General features: G+C 44.1%; 1 protein-coding gene across 9 annotated transcripts in view; it reads right to left on the minus strand.

The window, feature by feature from the left end:
* dip2a (DIP2 acetate--CoA ligase A) overlaps nucleotides 1-21,641 on the minus strand; it is a 200,069-nt gene that overhangs the window by 146,624 nt on the left and 31,804 nt on the right. For all 9 annotated transcript variants that reach the window (XM_090216476.1, XM_090216474.1, XM_090216475.1 and 6 more), the window contains exon 2: nucleotides 323-394. In XM_090216476.1, the coding sequence (XP_090072602.1) occupies nucleotides 323-394 (72 nt within the window). The remainder of the gene's footprint in view (nucleotides 1-322; nucleotides 395-21,641) is intronic.

Here is a 21,641-nt window from a genome sequence, read left to right on the forward strand (position 1 = left end):
ATGTTGTCGAGGGGTTCCGCTAGAAAGGTTAACCATATCTACATGTACATGCTACCTCAATCAGCCTGACTAGCCGGTGTCTGTATGTAGCCTCGCTACTTTTGTAGCCTCGCTACTGTATATAGCCTGTCTTTTTACTATTGTTTTATTACTTTACTTACCTATTGTTCACCTAACACCTTTTTTGCACTATTGGTTAGAGCCTGTAAGTAAGCATTTCACTGTAAGGTTGTATTCAACGCACGTGACAAATAAAAGTTGATTTGATCTGAGGGGTGGAGGAGGCCAGCAGCTTGCCGTTCTACCAGGTGAGGCATCTTACCTTGTATCTGAGGGATGTAGGGGGCCAGCAGCTTGGCTCTCTTCTTCTCATATCCCTTCTGTGTGATGTCCCCTGGAGAGACAGAGAGAGAGAGGAGACGGTAGTGAGTCACTGGCCCAAATGGCCATCAGATACGATGTGTGGTCTTGACGTGGTGTGTACAGTGTGTGACTGCCTGTGTGCGCCACTGCCACAAAAAACACCCAATCCAACCTCAGTGCCAGCCTCTAGCCATGGCACCACATAGCACCAAGAGGCCATGGGATGCCACCCCCCTCCACCCTCCCAAAATGAACATCTCTGGGACAAGGACAATGACTGTGTTGTGATATCCAGAGACCAACGTCCGTCTGGTCTGTCCTGATCTGGGACACAGCAGTATAATACTCTAAACTCTGTAGCCTAACAAATCCTGCTTCCTAACTTAGAACACAAAAACTCCCTCGAGTCCTTTGGCTTTATTCTCACAAACACCCTCCCATCCAGAGTGCACTGAGCCTATAAATGTGTTCAGGGATGCTAACTGCTGAGGGACCAAAATGGAGACACCTTTCTGCACTGAAACATGTAATAAATCCCTGCAGGGGGAAATGCAGGTTTTAATTAAACAACAGAATATCATCTACATGATCAGTCTCTGTGTGTAAAATAAGTGGTTCATGTGAACCGAACTCTCAGCTAAAACATGTAAAGAAAGCAATCCAATGTTATTTGTTGCCTAGACTTCACTGCAAATGACACTCAAGTCTTGAGAAAAAAAACAATCCACTAATATTACAGTTACCATGACAGCATTTAGAACGCTTGTGACCATACATCTAAATATTGCACTTGGGGAAAAAACATCTTAAATAAGAAATAGAATGAAACAAACAGGCATTCTATTGTTGCTATATTATAGTGGCCACTATAGTGGACATCAATTAAGTGCATGATGCTATGTGTGTGACATCGATCAAGTGCACGAGGCTACGTGTGCGACATCGATCAAGTGCACGAGGCTGTGTGCGGCATCGATCAAGTGCACGAGGCTCCGTGTGCGACATCGATCAAGTGCACGAGGCTCCGTGTGCGACATCGATCAAGTGCACGAGGCTGTGTGCGACATCGATCAAGTGCACGAGGCTCCGTGTGTGACATCGATCAAGTGCACGAGGCTCCGTGTGTGACATCCATCAAGTGCACGAGGCTCCGTGTGTGACATCCATCAAGTGCACGAGGCTCCGTGTGTGACATCGATCAAGTGCACGAGGCTCCGTGTGTGACATCGATCAAGTGCACGAGGCTCCGTGTGTGACATCGATCAAGTGCACGAGGCTCCGTGTGTGACATCGATCAAGTGCACGAGGCTCCGTGTGCGACATCGATCAAGTGCACGAGGCTACGTGTGCGACATCGATCAAGTGCACAAGGCTACGTGTGCGACATCGATCAAGTGCACGAGGCTCCGTGTGACATCGATCAAGTGCACGAGGCTCCGTGTGTGACATCGATCAAGTGCACGAGGCTCCGTGTGTGACATCGATCAAGTGCACGAGGCTCCGTGTGTGACATCAATCAAGTGCACGAGGCTCCGTGTGTGACATCGATCAAGTGCACGAGGCTCCGTGTGTGACATCGATCAAGTGCACGAGGCGCCGTGTGCGACAACGATCAAGTGCACGAGGCTACGTGTGCGACATCGATCAAGTGCACGAAGCTACGTGTGTGACATCGATCAAGTGCACGAGGCTACGTGTGCGACATCGATCAAGTGCACGAGGCTCCGTGTGTGACATCGATCAAGTGCACGAGGCTCCGTGTGTGACATCGATCAAGTGCACGAGGCTCCGTGTGTGACATTGATCAAGTGCACGAGGCTCTGTGTGTGACATCGATCAAGTGCACGAGGCTCCGTGTGTGACATCGATCAAGTGCACGAGGCTCCGTGTGTGACATCGATCAAGTGCACGAGGCTCCGTGTGTGACATCGATCAAGTGCACGAGGCTCCGTGTGTGCAAAAATAACTTCCACTGAGTAAATGTTTTTATAAATCACTCACACAAGTTCAACAAAAGCAACATCTTTGGGCAACAATGCACATTATTACATTGTACACTTTCTGCCTGTGGACATCTGTTCTACAATGTGCCAAACAGAACATGACACCCTTTGGTTGGCATAACTTCTCTCTTTCAGGCAGAGAGTATCCCCTTTTATCCACTGTAGTGAGAAAGAGGGAAAGTGTGTGGTGTTCCTTTCACCTCTATAGAGGCATCCAGTTTAAACCAGGCCCAGCTCCACTTGATCCCTGAATCCACTTGTTTAACAAGCAATGCCTCATTTTCAACTAATTCTCTCAGTCGGAAAATTAACCACATACTGTAGAGGGAAAACATTAGTTAAAACTTCTTCGGGATAGGGGGCAGTATTTTGACATCTGGATGAAAAGCATGCCCAAAGTAAACTGCCTGTAAACTGCCTGTTAGTAAACTGCCTGTTACTCAGGCCAGGAAGCTAGGATATGCATATATATTTTGATAGAAAACACTCTAAAGATTCGAAAACTGTTAAAATCATGTCTGTGAGTATAACAGAACTGATTTGGCAGGCGAAACACGAGGACAAACCATCCAGGGAAAAAATAAATTGAGGTCATAGTATTTCCCAATGGTTTTCTATGGAAAGCCCTATTTAACTTCTTGGTGACTGGGGGGCAGTATTGAGTAGCTTGGATGAATAAGGTGCCCAGAGTAAACTGCCAGAGAGTTAGCTCGTTCCATGGCTTTTCTACAGACACAGGAATTCACCAGATGAAATACTATTGAAGATTTATGATAAAAACATCCTAAAGATTGATTCTATACATAGTTTGACATGTTTCTACGACCTGTAATGTAACTTTTCGTCCAACGTTCGGCTGGACCTGCACACGTGTTTGGATTTGTTTACCAAACGCCCTAACAAAAGAAGCTATTTGGACATAAATGATGAACTTTATCAAACAAATCAAAACATTTATTGTGGAACTGGGATTCCTGCGAGTGCATTCTGATGAAGATCAAAGGTAAGTGAATATGTATAATGCTATTTCTGACTAATGTATTTTTGGCTGCTTTGTTGTCTGAACGCTGTACTCAGATTATTGCATGGTTTGCTTTTTCCGTAAAAAAAAAAAGAAATCTGACACAGCGGTTGCATTAAGGAGAAGTATATCTCTAATCCATGTATAACACTTGTATTTGTCAACATTTATGATGAGTATTTCTGTTAATTGATGTGGCTCTGCAAAATCACTGCATGTTTCAGAACTACTGAACGTAAGTCGCCAATGTAAAATTAGATGTTTGATATAAATATGCACTTTATCGAACAAAACATACATTTATTGTGTAACATTAAGTCCTATGAGTGTCATCTGATGAAGATCATCAAAGGTTAGTGATTCATTTAATCTGTATTTGTGCTTTTTGTGACTCCTCTCTTTGATGGAAAGATGGCTGTGTTTTTCTGTGACTTGGTGGTGACCTAACAATCGTTTGTGGTACTTTCGCTGCTAGATTAACGAGAACAGGATGGTGTAAAATACTTGTATGCTAATGATATATTATTTCTGACTTTTGTTTCGCCACCTGCCTGATTGAAAAATTATTTTCATGCGTTTGTATGCGGGGCGCTGTCCTCAGATAAATCGCATGGTCTGCTTTCGCTGTAAAGCCTTTTTTAAATCTTACATGGCGGCTGGATTAACAAGAAGTTAAGCTTTATTTTTATGTATTACACTTAAATTTGTGAAAATTGATATTTCTGTAGTTTGAATTTGGCGCTATGCAATTTCACTGGATGTTGTCAAATCGATCCCGCTAAAGGGATAGTCGCGCGAAGGGATCACTAACATGTTAAAAGATAGTTAACTAGCTAACATTTCACACAGATTGCCAGGCTCCAGTAAGCAACTAAACGTTATAACTTGAGGAAGGGAAAGATTTGTATACCATTTAATACTATAGCGAATTAGTTAGGTTACTAATGTTAGCTCATCTGATGTTGTAACGTTAGCTGTCTGACTTCATTAGCAAGCTAATTTACACACCATAAACTCAATTATTTGATCAGATAAGTAGAGTAATGTTGCTCAACATTTCACTGGCTAGCTAACAAGGTTAATTCGATCCAGCTAGCAAGATACTTAATGCTAACAACACTTGTTCCACCACACTTTCTCCCTCATCTCAAACTTTCTAAATACCAGTGGTTTTTCGGTTACAGCTCATTAAGTACGCTTCGTCACCTCAAACAATCGCATGGTATGCTTTCGCTGTAAAGCCTATTGTAAATCGGACAATGGAGTTAGATTAACAAGAATTTAAGCTTTTAACCGAAAAGATACTTACATGTTCAGAAGTATTTAATATTATGATTATTTATTTGAATTACACACCCTCCAGTTTCACCCGATGTTGTTGACAGGTGTCCCGCTGATGGGATACCTAGCCCTAACATGACACTGAAAATCAGAGAACCAAGTCCAGCTGATGCTGTGATGTGTCAGAGCCACCAACAGAGGGCACCAGAGGTACATGCTGTGATGTGTCAGAGCCACCAACAGAGGGCCCAGAGGTGCATGCAGTTTCTCCAGTCAGTGCCACGCCTCACTACCCCTTCCTGGGGATCTCCCTCTTCCTTCCCCTCCTCTCTCATCTCCCCAACATGTCTCTATTAGTCACTGTCAGTCCCTATCCACACTGCTGGTCCAGCCTCTCCTCCAGCCCATTCACAGATCCATCTGGCTGGGGCAACTGTGGGCTTGGTGGCTAGGTGAAGGAAGAGCAGATTTCAGGCAGGGCATCGTACTGACATTTACAGAGAGGGCTTTATATTGAGAGGCTGGATGGCATTGGCCCCTCCTCCCCTCAGCCCATAAACACCCCATCTGAGCCTCACACCTGGGTGGTGTGTTGTTCTCTTAATGAGACCAGAAGCTAATCATTTTCCTGCTCCACCTCCTCACCCACTCCTCTCAAAACTGTAATTTAGCCTAGATACGGAAAATTGACGTTCTATTATAAACAAAATATGAATCCTTAACCAAAGCAAACATTCACGCATGACTAAGTCACTTTGGATAAAAGCATCTGCTAAATGGTATATTATTTTAAATCCAGTGACACACACGAAGGTAACTGGGACGCTAGTCAGCTGTTTCCTGGAAAATCTTTCTGTTCCTTTAAGACATCAGAATGCTGATAATGCAGGACTAGCTGAGAGACCAAGAAACTGATGAAGCCTGCCTTGAAAGATTCATGCCTGTATGAACCTGTACCTGAGTGAGTGTGATGCTGCTGTGACCGCAAAAGCATTTAAATGTTATGTTACAAACGCCGACTAAAACAAGTGGACTTTACTGTGAAATGCTGACTGACAAGCTCTTTCCCAGCAATGCAGTTAAAAAGGAAATTAACAAATAGGTAAAAATTAAATAGTAAAACAATCAAATGAAAAGTAATGAGGCTATATACAGGCCATATACAAGGAATCCCAGTACCGAGTCAGTGTACTGGGGTAAGAGGTCACTGGGGTGATTAATTGAGGTGATATGTACATGTAGGTTTGGTTTGGTGATTGACTGAAGTACTATGTACATGTAGGTAGGGGAGAAAGAAGAAATTCCAGGTAACCGTTTAATTAACTGTTCAGCGATCTTATGGCTTTGGGATAGAAAGCTGTTCAGGAGCATTTTGGACCTTGACTTGGCACTCTGGGACTGCTTGCTGTGCGATAGAGAAAACCGTTGATGACTAGGGTGGCTGGAGTCTTTAAAAATGTTTAGGGCCTTCCTCTGACACCGCCTGGTATAGAGGTCCTGGATGGTGGTAGCTTGGCCCCAGTGATATACTGGGCCGTACGCACTACCCTCTGTAGCGCCTTGTGGTCGGATGCGGAGCAGTTGCAGTCAAGATGCTCTCGATGGTGCAGCTGTAGAACTTTGAGGATCTGGAGACCCATGCCAAATCTTTTCAGCCTCCTGAGGGGGAAGAGGCATTGCTGTGCCCTCTTCACGGCTGTGTTAGTGTGTTTGGACCATGATAGATCCTTAGTGATGTGGACAACAAGGGACTTGAAGCTCTCGACCCACTCCACTACAGCCTGTCAAGGTGAATGGGGGCCTGTTCGGCCCTCCTTTTCCTGTAGTCCACGATCATCTCCTTTGTCTTGCTCACGTTGAGGGAGATGTTTTCCTGGCACCACATTGCCAGGACTCTGACCTCTTCCCTACAGGCTGTCTCATCGTCATCGGTGATCAGGCCTAACATCGCAAGGTCATCAGCAAACTTAATGAGGGTGTTGGAGTTGTGTGCGGACACAGTCGTGGGTTAACAGGGAGTACAGCACCCACTCTGAGGGAACCCGGTGTTGAGGGTCAGCGTGGCGGATGTGTTGTTGCCTACCCTCACCACCTGGGGGCGGCACGTCAAAGTCTGGTATCCAATTGCAGAGGGAGGTGTTTAATCCCAGGGTCCTAAGCTTAGTGATGAGCTTGGATGGCACTATGGTGTTGAAAGCTTTACTGAACTGTAGTCAATGAACAGTATTCTCGCATAAGTGTTAATTTTGTCCAGGCGGAAGAGACTGCGTCATCTGTGGATTGGTTGGGGCAGTATGCTAATTGGAATGTGTCCAGGGTGTCTGGGATGATGGTGTTGATGTGAAACATGACCAGCCTTTCAAAGCATTTCATGGCTGCAGATGTGAGTGCTACCGGGCGATAGTCATTTAGACAGGTTACCTTGGAGTTCTTGGGCACAGGGACTGTGGTGGTCTACTTGAAACATGTGGGTATTACAGACTGGGTCAGGGAGAGGTTAAAAAAAATGTCCCTGAAGACACTTGCTAGCTGGTTAGCGAAAGCTCTCTGAGTATGTTGTCGTCCGGAACAGCTGGTGCTCTCATGCATGGTTCAGTGTTGCTTTTTTCGAAGCGAGCATAAAAGGCATTTAGCTCGTCTGGTAGGCTGGCGTCACTGGACAGCTCGCGGCTGCGTTTCCCTTCGTAATCTATAATAGTTTGCGAGCCCTGCCACATCCGACGTGCGTCAGAGCCGGTGAAGTAAGATTTGATCTTAGTCCTGTATCGACACTTTACCTGTTTTATGATTCGTCTGAGGGCATAGCGGGATTTCTTATAAGCATCCAGATTAGTGTCCCGCTCCTTGAAAGCGGCAGCTCTAGCCTTAAATTGGGGCGGATGTTGCCTGTAATCCATGGCTTCTGGTCGTGATATGTATGTACAGTCACTGTGGGGACTATGTCATAAAGGCACTTATTAATGAAGCCGGTGACTGAGGTGGTAAACTCCTCAATGTCATCGGATGAATCCCGGAACATATTCCAATCAGTGCTAGCGAAACCATCCTGTATCTTAGTATTCGCTTCATCAGACCACTTCCGTATTGAGTATGTCACTGGTACTTCCCGTTTCAGTTTTTGATTGTAAGCAGGAATCAGGAGGATAGAGTCAGATGTGCCAAATGGAGAGTGAGAGAAAGCTTTGTATGCGTCTCTGTGTGGAGTAAAGGTGATCTAGAGTTTCTTGCCTCTAGACGCACAGATGCTCGTTGAGTGGGGCCTACGCAGCTCGTTGAGTGGGGCCTACGCAGCTCGTTGAGTGCGGTCTTGGCGCCAGCATTGGTTTGTGGTGGTAAACAGACCATAGATAAATTCTAACTCAGGTTAGCAGAACTTCAAGACCTCCTTATTATAGATCGCTCACCAGCTGTTGTTCCCGTGGGCTGAGAGAGGACTGGGGGGGGGGCTGGACTGGTGACACCATGGGGTCCTGTGTGGATGTATAAAGATGTACAACCATGTTGTAGAACAAAAACCGTTCTTACATACCAGCGTCAAGTTAGAATTTTTTCACCCATGGAAAAGACCTGGCTTTGCAGAACCTAGACTAGAGTTGTGGAGAGGCATTACGTACTAGACATGAGAGGTTTGTCCATTTATAGGTCTGTACTAACTCTGTAATATAATGAGAGGCTGATATGATATAAGAGTTCTCCATCACACCTTGACTCTCCTGCTTTCACACTGCTCTGCCAGCTCCAAGGCGTTTCCTGGAGAAATACCTTCCTGAGTAAATAGTTGTGGAAATTAAAATAACTAGCAGACAGACCCTCTGCTGTTAGGAGACCTCCCATACTCTCCATGCTGGCGCCATTCACATGACTCACAAACAACAGTTCCAATACTGTCTGCTACCATACAGCAATTATTTGGGACACTTTACATGCATCTGATAATACATGACACATCTTCAGCTTTAGCACCTGGCTTTAGAGTGCTGGAGCTGAGAAATCTAGATTATTATTTTTGAAGGTTGTGGAATGGTGGACTGAGAGAAAGAGGTTGTCTTTGAAGCTGTGAGGCCAGCGAAAATATCACTCCCCTGGGCCTGACTGAGGGATGACTGGCTGGCTCTCGGATGGCCTCCCTGTGCATCTGTTTCCCTCTGCCTCTCTTGCTCTCTGACACGGGTATTGTTCCTGTAAGCCCAGTGCATCTGACAGAGAGAGAGTTCAGTGTTGATTAAAATACACACTTCTAGCATGTGCTGCTGGCTTCAGGCCTCCTCTACACTCTCGGCCTCCCACCCCCAATGAATTTGGGTTCTCTTTCCCCCGCACGCTCGCCATTTTTGAGTATTGGCGCTTTAGACACGGTTCCTAATCAACACTAAAAGCAAAATCATTTTGAAAACCTAAAAACAAATGATTGCATCGACACAGACCGCAAAGGGAACCTGACCGCTGTTCAGTAGGCTACCACAAAGGGAACCTGACCGCTGTTCAGTAGGCTACCACAAAGGGAACCTGACAGCTGTTCAGTAGGCTACCACAAAGGGAATCTGACAGCTGTTCAGTAGGCTACCACAAAGGGAACCTGACCGCTGTTCAGTAGGCTACTGCAAAGGGAACCTGACCGCTGTTCAGTAGGCTACCGCAAAGGGAACCTGACCGCTGTTCAGTAGGCTACCACAAAGGGAATCTGACAGCTGTTCAGTAGGCTACCACAAAGGGAACCTGACCGCTGTTCAGTAGGCTACTGCAAAGGGAACCTGACCGCTGTTCAGTAGGCTACCGCAAAGGGAACCTGACCGCTGTTCAGTAGGCTACCACAAAGGGAACCTGACCGCTGTTCAGTAGGCTACCACAAAGGGAACCTGACCGCTATTCAGTAGGCTACTACAAAGGGAATCTGACCGCTGTTCAGTAGGCTACCGCAAAGGGAATCTGACCGCTGTTCAGTAGGCTACCGCAAAGGGAATCTGACCGCTGTTCAGTAGGCTATTGCAAAGGGAACCTGACCGCTGTTCAGTAGGCTATTGCAAAGGGAACCTGACCGCTGTTCAGTAGGCTATTGCAAAGGGAATCTGACCGCTGTTCAGTAGGCTATTGCAAAGGGAATCTGACCGCTGTTCAGTAGGCTATTGCAAAGGGAACCTGACCGCTGTTCAGTAGGCTATTGCAAAGGGAACCTGACCGCTGTTCAGGAGGCTACCGCAAAGGGAACCTGACCGCTATTCAGTAGGCTACCACAAAGGGAACCTGACCGCTATTCAGTAGGCTACCACAAAGGGAACCTGACCGCTGTTCAGTACTGTAGACTAGGACCCATAGTGCACTATAGATAATACTGTAGACTAGGACCCATAGTGCACTATAGATAATACTGTAGACTAGGACCCATAGTGCACTATAGATAATACTGTAGACTAGGACCCATAGTGCACTATAGATAACACTGTAGACTAGGACCCATAGTGCACTATAGATAATACTGTAGACTAGAACCCCTATAGCTCTGGTAAAGATAGGCAATAGGGCACCATTGGAACACAAGCCTAGTTCCTCCCCAGTTCCCTGTTGTCTTGGAGACATGGCAAAGGCCAGGCAGAGGTTACCCACGTTGACAGCAGTGGGCTTCACCTGGGACGGTTGACACAGGCAGTGAATGGGCTAAGGAAGATTGATTACTGGCTTCATTGATAGAATACATTTAAATAAATTAACTACTGACAAGCTGCAGGCCCAAAACTGGCCATAAATAAGGAGGGAAGAGAGGAAAGACGGTCTATTGTTCTGTTGGAATAACACACACACGGATCTGAGAGACAAGAACAATAGAATGGAAAAAGAGACAGAAAGCGAGAGGAGAGGGTGAGAGGAGAGGAGAGGGTGAAGAGGGGGTGAAGAGAGAAAGGGGGTGAAAAGGGAGGGGAAGAGAAAGAGGAAGAGAGAGGGGGTAAAGAGACGGGGGGTAAAGAGAGCGGAAGAAAGAGGGGATGATGAGAGGAGAGGGGGTAAAGAGAGGAAGAGAGAGGGGGTGATGAGAGGAGAGGGGGTAAAGAGAGGAAGAGAGAGGGGGTGATGAGAGGAGAGGGGGTGATGAGAGGATAGGGGGTGATGAGAAGAAGAGAGGGGGTGATGAGAGGAGAGGGGGTAAAGAGAGAGGAAGAGCGAGGGGGTGATGAGAGGAGAGGGGGTAAAGAGAGAGGGGGTAAAGAGAGAGGAAGAGAGAGGGGGTGATGAGAGGAGAGGGGAAGGGGGAGATGGAAAGAGACTGCTTTATCTCTCCTCCAACACTCCACTGTGGTTGCCAGGCGCTTCCTGCTCCATTGTGGGGAATGTTGGCCGCTCCACAGGAAGTGGGTTCTTTGTTTCCTATCTCCTTCCTGTTGGAGGGAAGCTACACACGCACAGTGACAAATAGAGGGCCTGTGTGTCACTATAGCGTACCATGTTTTATTACATCTTGTTACATAAGCAGACACCTCCAGGGTAGGTCGGTGGTAGGTAGGGTGTTAGATAAGTAGACGGTAGTTAAGTATAAGGAAAGTAGGTAGGGTGATACCTACGTAGGTATCACAGGAAGTTGGTGGCACATTCATTTTGGAGGACGGGCTAGTGGTAATGGCTGGAGAGGAATTTGTGCAACGGTACCAAATACAAACATGGTTTCCATGTGGTTGATGCCATTCCATTTGCTCTGTTCCAGACATTATGAGCTGTCCTCCCCTCAGCAACCTCCTGTGATAGTTAGATAGGCAGTTGGGTGGTAAGTAGGTGGTAGAAAGGTAGATTGGTGGTAAGTAGGTAGTTAGGCAGTAGGTAATTGGTGGGTAGGTAATTGGTAGGTAGGTAGGTGGTATGTAATTGGTGGGTAGGTAGATAGGCGGTATGTAATTGGTGGGTAGGTAGTTCATCTGCCTTTTACTGAGGAGTAGCTTCCGTCTGGCCAGTCTACCATGAAGGCCTGATTGGTGTAGAGACGGTTGTCCTTCTGGAAGGTTCTCCCATCTCCACAGAGGAACTGTTCAAGGATGATCAATAGAAACAGGATGCACCGGAGTTGTCCAGTCTCATAGCAAAGTGTCTGAATACTAATGTAAATGTTATATATTTAATCAATTTTAGAATAAGGCTGTAACGTAACAAAATGTGGAAAAAGTGAAGGGGTCTGAATACTTTCTGAATGCACTGTAGGTGGGTAGGGTGGTAAGTAGGTAGGTAGGTAGTTAGGCAGTAGGTAGTGAGGTGTAGGGCTGTTATCGCCACATGGCAATCAAATTCCACGTGGCCGTTCGGTCACGGTAATTAGACTACACCAAGCTCTGATGCTGCCGATGGTCATTAGTAGCCTAACTTTCTAACTGCCTGGTTCTCAGCAATCTATAACAATCTATCACTGACAACGCAAATGGCATGGAAAATCTAATCAAATACTTCACGAGAGCCCATGAGCTCATGTTGGGTAACATTTCTATAGGCTATGCAACTGCGTGAGAAAACAGAGTGATGGCCTCTAAAACGAGGAGGACCCACCAGCCTCTAACTTACGCATTTACGCACCTGTGCTCCGCTGGCCTCATTAAAAAAATGTTTCCTTAGGTTTGAGTCCCATGCAGGAAAAGCTAGACTAGAATAGTTTGCTAGACATTATTTATTTTACATTTCTTATACCAATAGACTATTCTAAGAGGGAAGCAAGCTTGTTTGCTGAATAGAGCAGCCAATATAATAGTGCTCTGTGCTCCAGTCAGATCCTACCTCTAGTGCTCCAGTCAGATCCTACCTCTAGTGCTCCAGTCAGATCCTACCTCTAGTGCTCCAGTCAGATCCTACCTCTAGTGCTCCAGTCAGATCCTACCTCTAGTCCTCCAGTCCAGAGTCAGTTACACATCAGCACACAAACCAGTTCCTCTGGCTGGACAGGTTAGGGAGGAGAGGCATCTCCACCAGGCCAGCCGGCAGAGGGGGGCAGGGTGTGTGTGTATGCGTTTTAATCTGAGAGAGAAAGAGATGGTGTGTGGCTGTGTGAGTGAGACAAAATCTATAAATAAATGGATCATTCTTCATATGTATAGGCTAAGTTCTTTCATTATTTTAAGCTATCTGGCATTAGTGTGTAAGTCTAAGCTCAAGGCCGTAACTTAATAGCCTACACGCCAATCGCCAAACGCTTTTGGGAACAGGCAGAAAATGTTCAAGGCGGCAAAAAAGACCTTGTCTCTTAAGGATCGGACCCTTTTTTTCAATATGCCTAAAATGACATTCCCAAATCTAACTGCCTGTAGCTCAGGACCTGAAGCAAGGCTATGCATATTCTTGATACCATTTGAAAGGAAATACTGAAGTTTGTGGAAATGTGAAAGTAATGTAGCAGAATATAACACCTCTCTGAAATGCAAGAAAAAGGTCAAAATGTAATATTCCAGGTTAGGCGCAATTAAATGTTGGCCACTAGATGGTAGCAGTGTGTTTGCAAAGTCTTAGACTGATCCAATGAACCATTGCACTACTGTTCAAAATGTATCAGTCTGCCTAAATGTGCCTACTTGGTTGATTGACACATTTTCAAGTTCATGACTGTGCACTCTCCTCAAACAATAGCATGGTATTCTTTCACTGTACAGTGCAGTTATAATAAGAATTTAAGCTTTCTGCCGATATCAGATATGTCCTGGAAAATGTTCTTGTTACTTACAACCACGTGCTAATCACATTAGCTCAACCGTCCCGCAGTGGGGACCACTGTTCCTGTAGAAGTTAAAACCACTTCTGGGAGAATTGGAAAACACTAAAACAGAGTTATCTATCCAAAACAGAGATGAATAAACCACTTCTCTAATCGTTTGGGAAGAATGGGAAAAACTCCCCAAATACAGGTGTGCCAAGCTTGTAGCGTCATACCCAAGAAGAATTGATGCTGTAATCACTGCCAAAGGTGCTTCAACAAAGTACTGAGTAAAGGGTCTGAATACGTATGTAAATGTGATTTGTTTATTTTTAATACATTTGCGAACATTAAAAAAAACTAAAAATACTGTTTTTGCTTTGTCATTATAGGGTATTGTGTGTAGATTGATGAGGAAAAAAAACTTAATCAAAATTAGATTAAGGCTGTAATGTAATAAAATGTGGGAAAAGTCTAGGCATCTGAATGCACTGTAGACAGAGAAGAGAACAGCTGATCGTCTAAAGAGAATGACTGCATTACATTGATTAGCCTATTAAGATTGTCAGTCACAAACCTTTGTAGTAACTACACAGACTGCCTAACAAACTATCAAGATCCAAAACTAAGACTAGTCCTGACAGGTCTCAGCTGTCATGCTTGGAATGTAGACTTCCTTCAGAACGAAGACTTCCTTGTAGACCTTCAGAATGTAAACTAAACTTCTCGTCATCAGTCTATCTTTCTGATACTGTAGCCTGAGGTTTGAGGCCAGGTTATACACAAGCTGTAAATGCCAAATAGCACCCTATCCCCTATATAGTGTTGTGTCTTTGGCTATGCCGGATTAAGTGATATTCTATAAAATAATTTCTCTAATGAGTGTTAGACCTGATTGAGCTAATCATGTAAATGTAATTAACTAGAGTCGGGGCACCACAAAATAATGTTTATAGAGCTGTTATCTTCAGAATAAACTCTTAAAGACCTAGTAATGTTTTACATCAATAGCAGTCAATATTTAATCCTAGTCTAATCTGAAAGTTGTAAATTCTTGGTTATCTTCACGAACTCTGGCTAACAAGTTGAATCAGCAATTCAAAATTTGGTTTCATTATTTACTAATAATAAAACAGAATAACATTACACAGAATGGATCATACATTGATTACAAATTATGTCATAAAGGAAAACGTCCCTGGCGGACGGAACCGATATGACGGCTGGTTACACAAAGAGACGGGGTTGGGTTTTGAATGGAAGAGCGGGAAGACCGCCCATAAATAACCGCCCATTTGAAAAAAAGAAAATGCAATAAATATCTGAGCTGCACTTCAATAGGTTGGTCGTAGATGGAAGGCCGGGTTGCTCAGCAGGGATCTCTGGTCCTCTGAAGAATGTCTCTGGTGGTAAACTGGGTGCGTTGTCGAATTGTCGTTGTGTGTTAGACTGGATACGTCGTCCGTCCTTTCCTAGCCCATGTTTACAGCGGCTAGGAGGTATCACTTCTGGAGTGAATAAGAGTTCAAAGTTCATACCAAGTTACCATACTTTTAAGCTCGTGCTATATTCTGGCTGGTATAGTCGAAATGAACGTTGAATTTTCGTCAACGAGTTTATATAGTGGTGAAAGAAGGGCGTGTTTCATAGTTTACAACCAATATCTGTTCACTTGGGCGGGGCCTCTGAGTGAGCAGAGTTTCTCTATGACAAACCGTTCTCTCATTTAAGAAGCTAAAATTACATTTAATCTTTGCACAAATAGTTTCATATTTAAACATTTAAATTGCACAACAATTCCATGTGAATCTGATAACTAACTGTGTCGACTTTCCAAAATACAGTTTATGTCATCCTGTCATTAGTAATAATGTCTCAGACAACAACTGGTCTGAGATCATATTCATTAAGTACCAACGCATATTTTCAACTGGTTGGATTACCGAAATATGGTTCCGTTTCCCACCTTCCGCTGTTACCAGACTCTCTGTTACAAAGGCTTTACAAGAGTCAACTCTATAGAGTAGAGAGAGAGAAAAGAGGAAAGGTATTTATGGGGGTTATAAACCTCCCCCAACAGGCCAACGTCATGACATAGTGCACTACTTTAGACCAGAACCTTATGATCAAATGTAGTGCACAAAAGAGGCCCCATTTGGGACTCAGCCAGGGTCTGCAGCACAGATGCAGTATTTGAGAACCAAAACAAGTTATTCTGGCCTACATAACAGCAACATCCAGACAGACATCTCTTTTAGCTCTGTACCAGTTTGGAGCCAGGTAGGTAGTGGATTAGTGAACTGGAAAGGTAGCTTTGAGATTGCAGAAAAAGGCCTAAATGAATACAGTATCCCCTGTCCTGTCATCACTGCCCAGACAGTGGTGTATCCCCTGTCCTGTCATCACTGCCCAGACAGTGGTGTATCCCCTGTCCTGTCATCACTGCCCAGACAGTGGTGTATCACCTGTCCTGTCATCACTGCCCAGACAGTGGTGTATCCCCTGTCCTGTCATCACTGCCCAGACAGTGGTGTATCCCCTTGTCCTGTCATCACTGCCCAGACAGTGGTGTATCCCCTGTCCTGTCATCACTGCCCAGACAGTGGTGTATCCCCTGTCCTGTCATCACTGCCCAGACAGTGGTGTATCCCCTGTCCTGTCATCACTGCCCAGACAGTGGTGTATCCCCTTGTCCTGTCATCACTGCCCAGACAGACAGAGGAAAGGCCAATGACCTGGACTTGTGATTGTACCCTTGCAGTGGAAAAGAGAGATGATAGAATATCATTGGGCTGTTCAGACAAACTGATGATCATGATGACAGAGGCTGCCAGCTGGAGTTGACCTAGTTAAGTCATTAATTAGGTAACATTGCTAGTGTCAGATGGGTTGGGGCTCTACTATGAAGTAGAGCATCACTGAAAGGGCACAGTAGGGAAGGAGAACCTAAATAGTCTAGGCTCCCAGCAGGTTTTTCATCATTCAGACTTCAAAAGGTTTCTAAGGTCAGTCCAGGCTTTGAAGCTGCTGGGGTTAAAGTGAGTCCACTGCCCATGGTGTCGTAACATCATACATGACCTTACTCTAACTGGTGAGACGAATCTCTGATGTATCCTGGGTACTGATGCCAAACGAAGGACAAACAGTCCTGACCTCTGGTGAGGGGAGACCTGTCGGAGGAGTCCTGACCTCTGGTGAGGGGAGACCTGTCGGAGGAGTCCTGTCCTTTGATGTAAAACAAACTAACAGCTCTGTCTTCTATGGTTCCCTGTACTAGTATAATATTGTCCTCAACCCACAGGACTGCTAGGTTCATTAATGAGCTAACATTTGTGACTCACCACCTGGATTCGGTCTTTTGTTGCAAAATTTGAAACAGTTTTTTATATTGGATAAAAGTAGAGACTCAGAGCTACACAATGGTATATCATACACTACATTTGAAGAATAGGAAAGGAATTCTGCTTTGAAAGTTGATCAACTTGTAAACTCCCTTGTGAGAAAATGGCCTTTGACCGTTTTACACCCATTCAGCATCATTTACACCCTCACCCTAAGGTTCAGCACCACACATCTGGTTTCATTCTCCCAGCTCACACTTTACGCTCTGACCGATGATTTGTTTAACTCTGGATACCATGAAAACAGCCTAACCAGCTCTGCTGGCAGCAATTTCATTATGTTTCAATATTCAATGGGTGTTGTACACACATCACATAACGTTAGCTAACGAGCCAGCTAACGTTAGCTAGTTAAACAACAATGGACAGTGCTGGGAGTTAACCAACCATGTTCAATGTTTGCGATCTAACATTAGGCTCTAACTAGAACACCACACGGCTCTAGGAAACTAATAACATCAGCTAGGGAACCAGCCAGCTAACAGTATACTTTAGCTTATGACATTCAGCTTGCTAGCTAGGTAAACAAAGTGTAAGTTCACAAACGTCACATAACGTTAGCTAACGAGCCAGCCAGCTAACGTTAGCTAGTTAAATAACCACGAACAGTGCCAACAATGCCACAGTGCTGGGAGTTAGCTAACATTGAACATGGTTGGTTATCTAACATTAGGCTCTAACTAGAACACCACACGGCTCTAGGAAACAAATAATGTCAGCTAGGGAGCCAGCTAACGTTACCTAACTAACAGTTCACTTTAGCTTGAAATGAAACCACTGTCAAAATTAGAAACGTGCCATATCTGAAAATAGCTAGCTAACGCTAGACTATCTGAACTAGAGGTCAACCGACTATGATTTTTCAACACCGATACCGATTATTGGAGGACCAAAAAAGCCGATACCAATTAATCTGCCGATTTATTTAATTTTATTTGTAATAATGACAATTATAACAATACTGAATGAACACTTATTTTAACTTAATATAATACATCAATAAAATCAATTTAGCCTCAAGTAAATAATGCAAAAACAAAGTGTTGGAGAAGTAAAAGTGCAATATGTGCTATGTAAGAAAGCTAAGTTTCAGTTCCTTGCTCAGAACATGAGAACATATGAAAGCTGGTGGTTCATGAGTCTTCAATATTCCCAGGTAAGAAGTTTTATGTTGGAGTTATTATAGGAATTATAGGACTATTACCCTCTATACCATTTGTATTTCGTTATCCTTTAGACTTTTGGATGTTCTTATAGGCACTTTAGTATTGCCAGTGTAACAGTATAGCTTCCGTCTCTCTAGTTAGCGTGCGCTAACTAGCTAGCCATTTTACTTTGGTTACACCAGCCTCATCTCGGAAGTTGATAGGCTTGAAGTCCTAAACAGCGCAATGCTTGACGCACAACGAAGAGCTGCTGGCAAAAAAGCACGAAAGTGCTGTTTGAATGAATACGCGCCTGCTTCTGCCTACCACCGCTCAGTCAGATGCTTGTATGCTCAGTCAGACTATATGCAACGCAGGACACGCTAGACAATATCTAGTAATATAATCAACCATGTGTAGTTAACTAGTGATTATGATTGATTGTTTTTTATAAGATAAGTTTAATGCTAGCTAGCAACTTACCTTGGCTTACTGCATTCGCGTAACAGGCAGTCTTCTTGTGGAGTGCCACGAGAGAGAGGCAGGTCGTTATTGCGTTGGACTAGTTAACTGTAAGGTTGCAAGATTGGATCCCCCGAGGTGATAAGGTGAAAATCTGTCATTCTGCCCCTGAACGAGGCCGTTAACCCACCGTTCCTAGGCCGTCATTGAAAATAAGAATGTGTTCTGACTTGCCTTGTTACAGAGGTATAAAAATGTAAAAAAAAAAAAAAATAACAAAATCGGCACATCGGCGCCTAAAAATACCGATTTCCGATTGTTGTTCCATAGTCCATGTTCCATAGTCCATGTTCCATTGTCCATGTTCCATAGCCTGCCTTTGCTCCATTTAAAGGGATATCAACCATATTCCTTTTCCTATCGCTTCCTCAAGGTGTCAGTCTTTAGACATAGTTTCAGGCTTTTATTTTGAAAAATGAGCAAGACAGACAACATCGTGTCATTGCTGGGTGCCAGCAGCGTTTTTCTTGGCTCAACAAAGTTTGGGCAGCCATTGCCTTTCCCTCTCCTACTGATATATTATTGATTATATATTCTAAAAACAACCTGAGAATCGATTATAAAAAACGTTTGACATGTTTCTGTGGACATTACGGATACTATTTGGAATTTGTCTGCGTTGTCGTGACCGCTTTTTCCTGTGGATTTCTGACGCGCCAAACAAACAGAGGTATTTTGGATATAAAAATAATCTTTATGGATCAAAAGGAACATTTGTGTAACGGAGTCTCGTGAGTGAAAACATCCGAAGATCAAAGGTGATTTTCGTGACCAAGCTACTTGATGCTAGGTGTTCATGTTTTGTCGAGCGATCGATAAACTTAAACGCTTGGATTGCTTTCGCTGTAAAGCATATTTTCAAAATCTGACACGACAGGTGGATTAACAAAAGGCTAAATTGTGTTTTGCTATATTGCACTTGTGATTATATGAATATAAATATTTGTAGTAATATTATTTGAATGTGGCGCTATGCAATTCAGCGGTTGTTGATGACAATTACCCCTCTAAAGGGATGGGTAGCGTCAAGAAGTTAACCAGAGACAATATACAGTAACTGTTCAACATCTACGGGTTTACCCACCCGACAATATACAGTAACCATTCAACATCTATGGGTTTAACCACCCGACAGAGGAAATGCTATAATCCCACAGTTAATTGAACACTGACAGGATCATACCTACAGCCTAGAGACAGAGAGCAGCGATATAGAGAGATCAGACAGGGCATGTTGACAAAAGACACCTCAATGTTGGTTCACAGAACACAGAAACAGGCAGTTTGATCTGCCAGACTAGTTCTCTCACACATCCATACGCTACAGTAAGATGCCCAGCAGCGTTTCCGTTAGCTGGCTTTGGACGATAAATACAAGTGGATGTAGTGAGAGCTGCTGACACAGCTCAGACAGCTGCTGGAGAAAAACATGCTTTAATAAGCCTAATCATTATGCAACAATTCTAAAGGCAATCAAAGCGAGAGAAAAAAAACAATGACCACAATTAAAGATAACTACTTTTTATATTTCTCAACGGGTAATTGAAGCTCGCTTCCCATTCAATGCAACTAGGCAGGCTTCAGCGAGTCACACACCACTTTGCAATGAGCTGGAGGCAGTACGCATTTTGAAAACATATACTTAATTGTTTGAAATGGGCGCCACATTTGTCCGGTGCCATATTTTCTTAACGGAAACCCTGACGCCCAGCAGGGTAAACATGATCCAGTCTACTCTACAACACAAGCACGCTGACGCCCAGCAGGGTAAACATGATCCAGTCTACTCTACAACACAAGCACGCTGACACCCAGCAGGGTAAACATGATCCAGTCTACTCTACAACACAAGCACATCCAGAAGGACTAACATGATCCAGTCTACTCTACAACACAAGCACGCTGACGCCCAGCAGGGTAAACATGATCCAGTCTACTCTACAACACAAGCACGCTGACGCCCAGCAGGGTAAACATGATCCAGTCTACTCTACAACACAAGCACATCCAGAAGGACTAACATGATCCAGTCTACTCTACAACACAAGCACGCTGACACCCAGCAGGGTTAACATGATCCAGTCTACTCTACAACACAAGCACGCTGACGCCCAGCAGGGTAAACATGATCCAGTCTACTCTACAACACAAGCACGCTGACGCCCAGCAGGGTTAACATGATCCAGTCTACTCTACAACACAAGCACGCTGACACCCAGCAGGACAAACATGATCCAGTCTACTCTACAACACAAGCACGCTGACACCCAGCAGGACTAACATGATCCAGTCTACTCTACAACACAAGCACGCTGACACCCAGCAGGACTAACATGATTCAGTCTACTCTACAACACAAGCACGCCCAGCAGGGTAAACATGATTCAGTCTACTCTACAACACAAGCATAGAAAAAAAAAGACATCAGCAATATGCCATCATTGTAGCCCAATGCAGAAACAAAAGTATCGTGTCAAGAATATCCATTGATGGCTACATACTAAAAACTAGACTACCACACCACTCACCAATACTTACTGTGACTTGTTAGCTCATGTCAGTCAGCTTAAAGACAGCTCTAGTCGGATTTCATCCTACAGCCATGTTGGCAGGGAACCCGAGAACAGATGAAACACAAGAGGGAATGGAACAACAGAATGGGTGAAGCTGTTATACGAGGCCTTGTCCAAAACATTATTTTCCTCTGTTCAAAGTGGATCTGGATCGTCGAGTGATTCTTCTTCATGGAAGATAAGGATGCTGTCAAATTGTAATCTAATAGCCTAATACTGTCATGTATTGTGACGGAATTATCTTGAAGGTGCACTATGCAGAAATCACCCCACCATTTCCTGGTTGCTAAAATAATATTATGCTGAATTTCAGTTGAAGTGACTAAACAACAAGTATAGTGTAGAGAATCATTGTACCATCTAAACCGCTGTGAAATATATTTTACATAACCAAAAATATTGTATTTTCAGCTGTTGTACAAAACAGAAAGTAAAAGAAGCCAAAACAAAACTATGGGAAGCATAGAAATAGTGCACATAGAAGATATCTTCCACTACTTAGACTGGCTTTCAATGAGAATGACAGATCTAGAAAACAAATTTCTATGTACATTTGGTCAGGCCACCCAAAAAGTGACATAACCCAGCTGTAAGGCTAATGGAAGTCCAGTACATTTATACCGCTGCCTCAGAGGGATGTTACACATGTCCTTCCTATAAGATCCCTGGGGAGTCACTGATT

The sequence above is a fragment of the Oncorhynchus mykiss genome, chromosome 22 (assembly GCF_057628025.1).
Source record: "Oncorhynchus mykiss isolate SJ-2025 chromosome 22, ASM5762802v1, whole genome shotgun sequence".
Taxonomy (NCBI): Eukaryota; Metazoa; Chordata; class Actinopteri; order Salmoniformes; family Salmonidae; genus Oncorhynchus; species Oncorhynchus mykiss.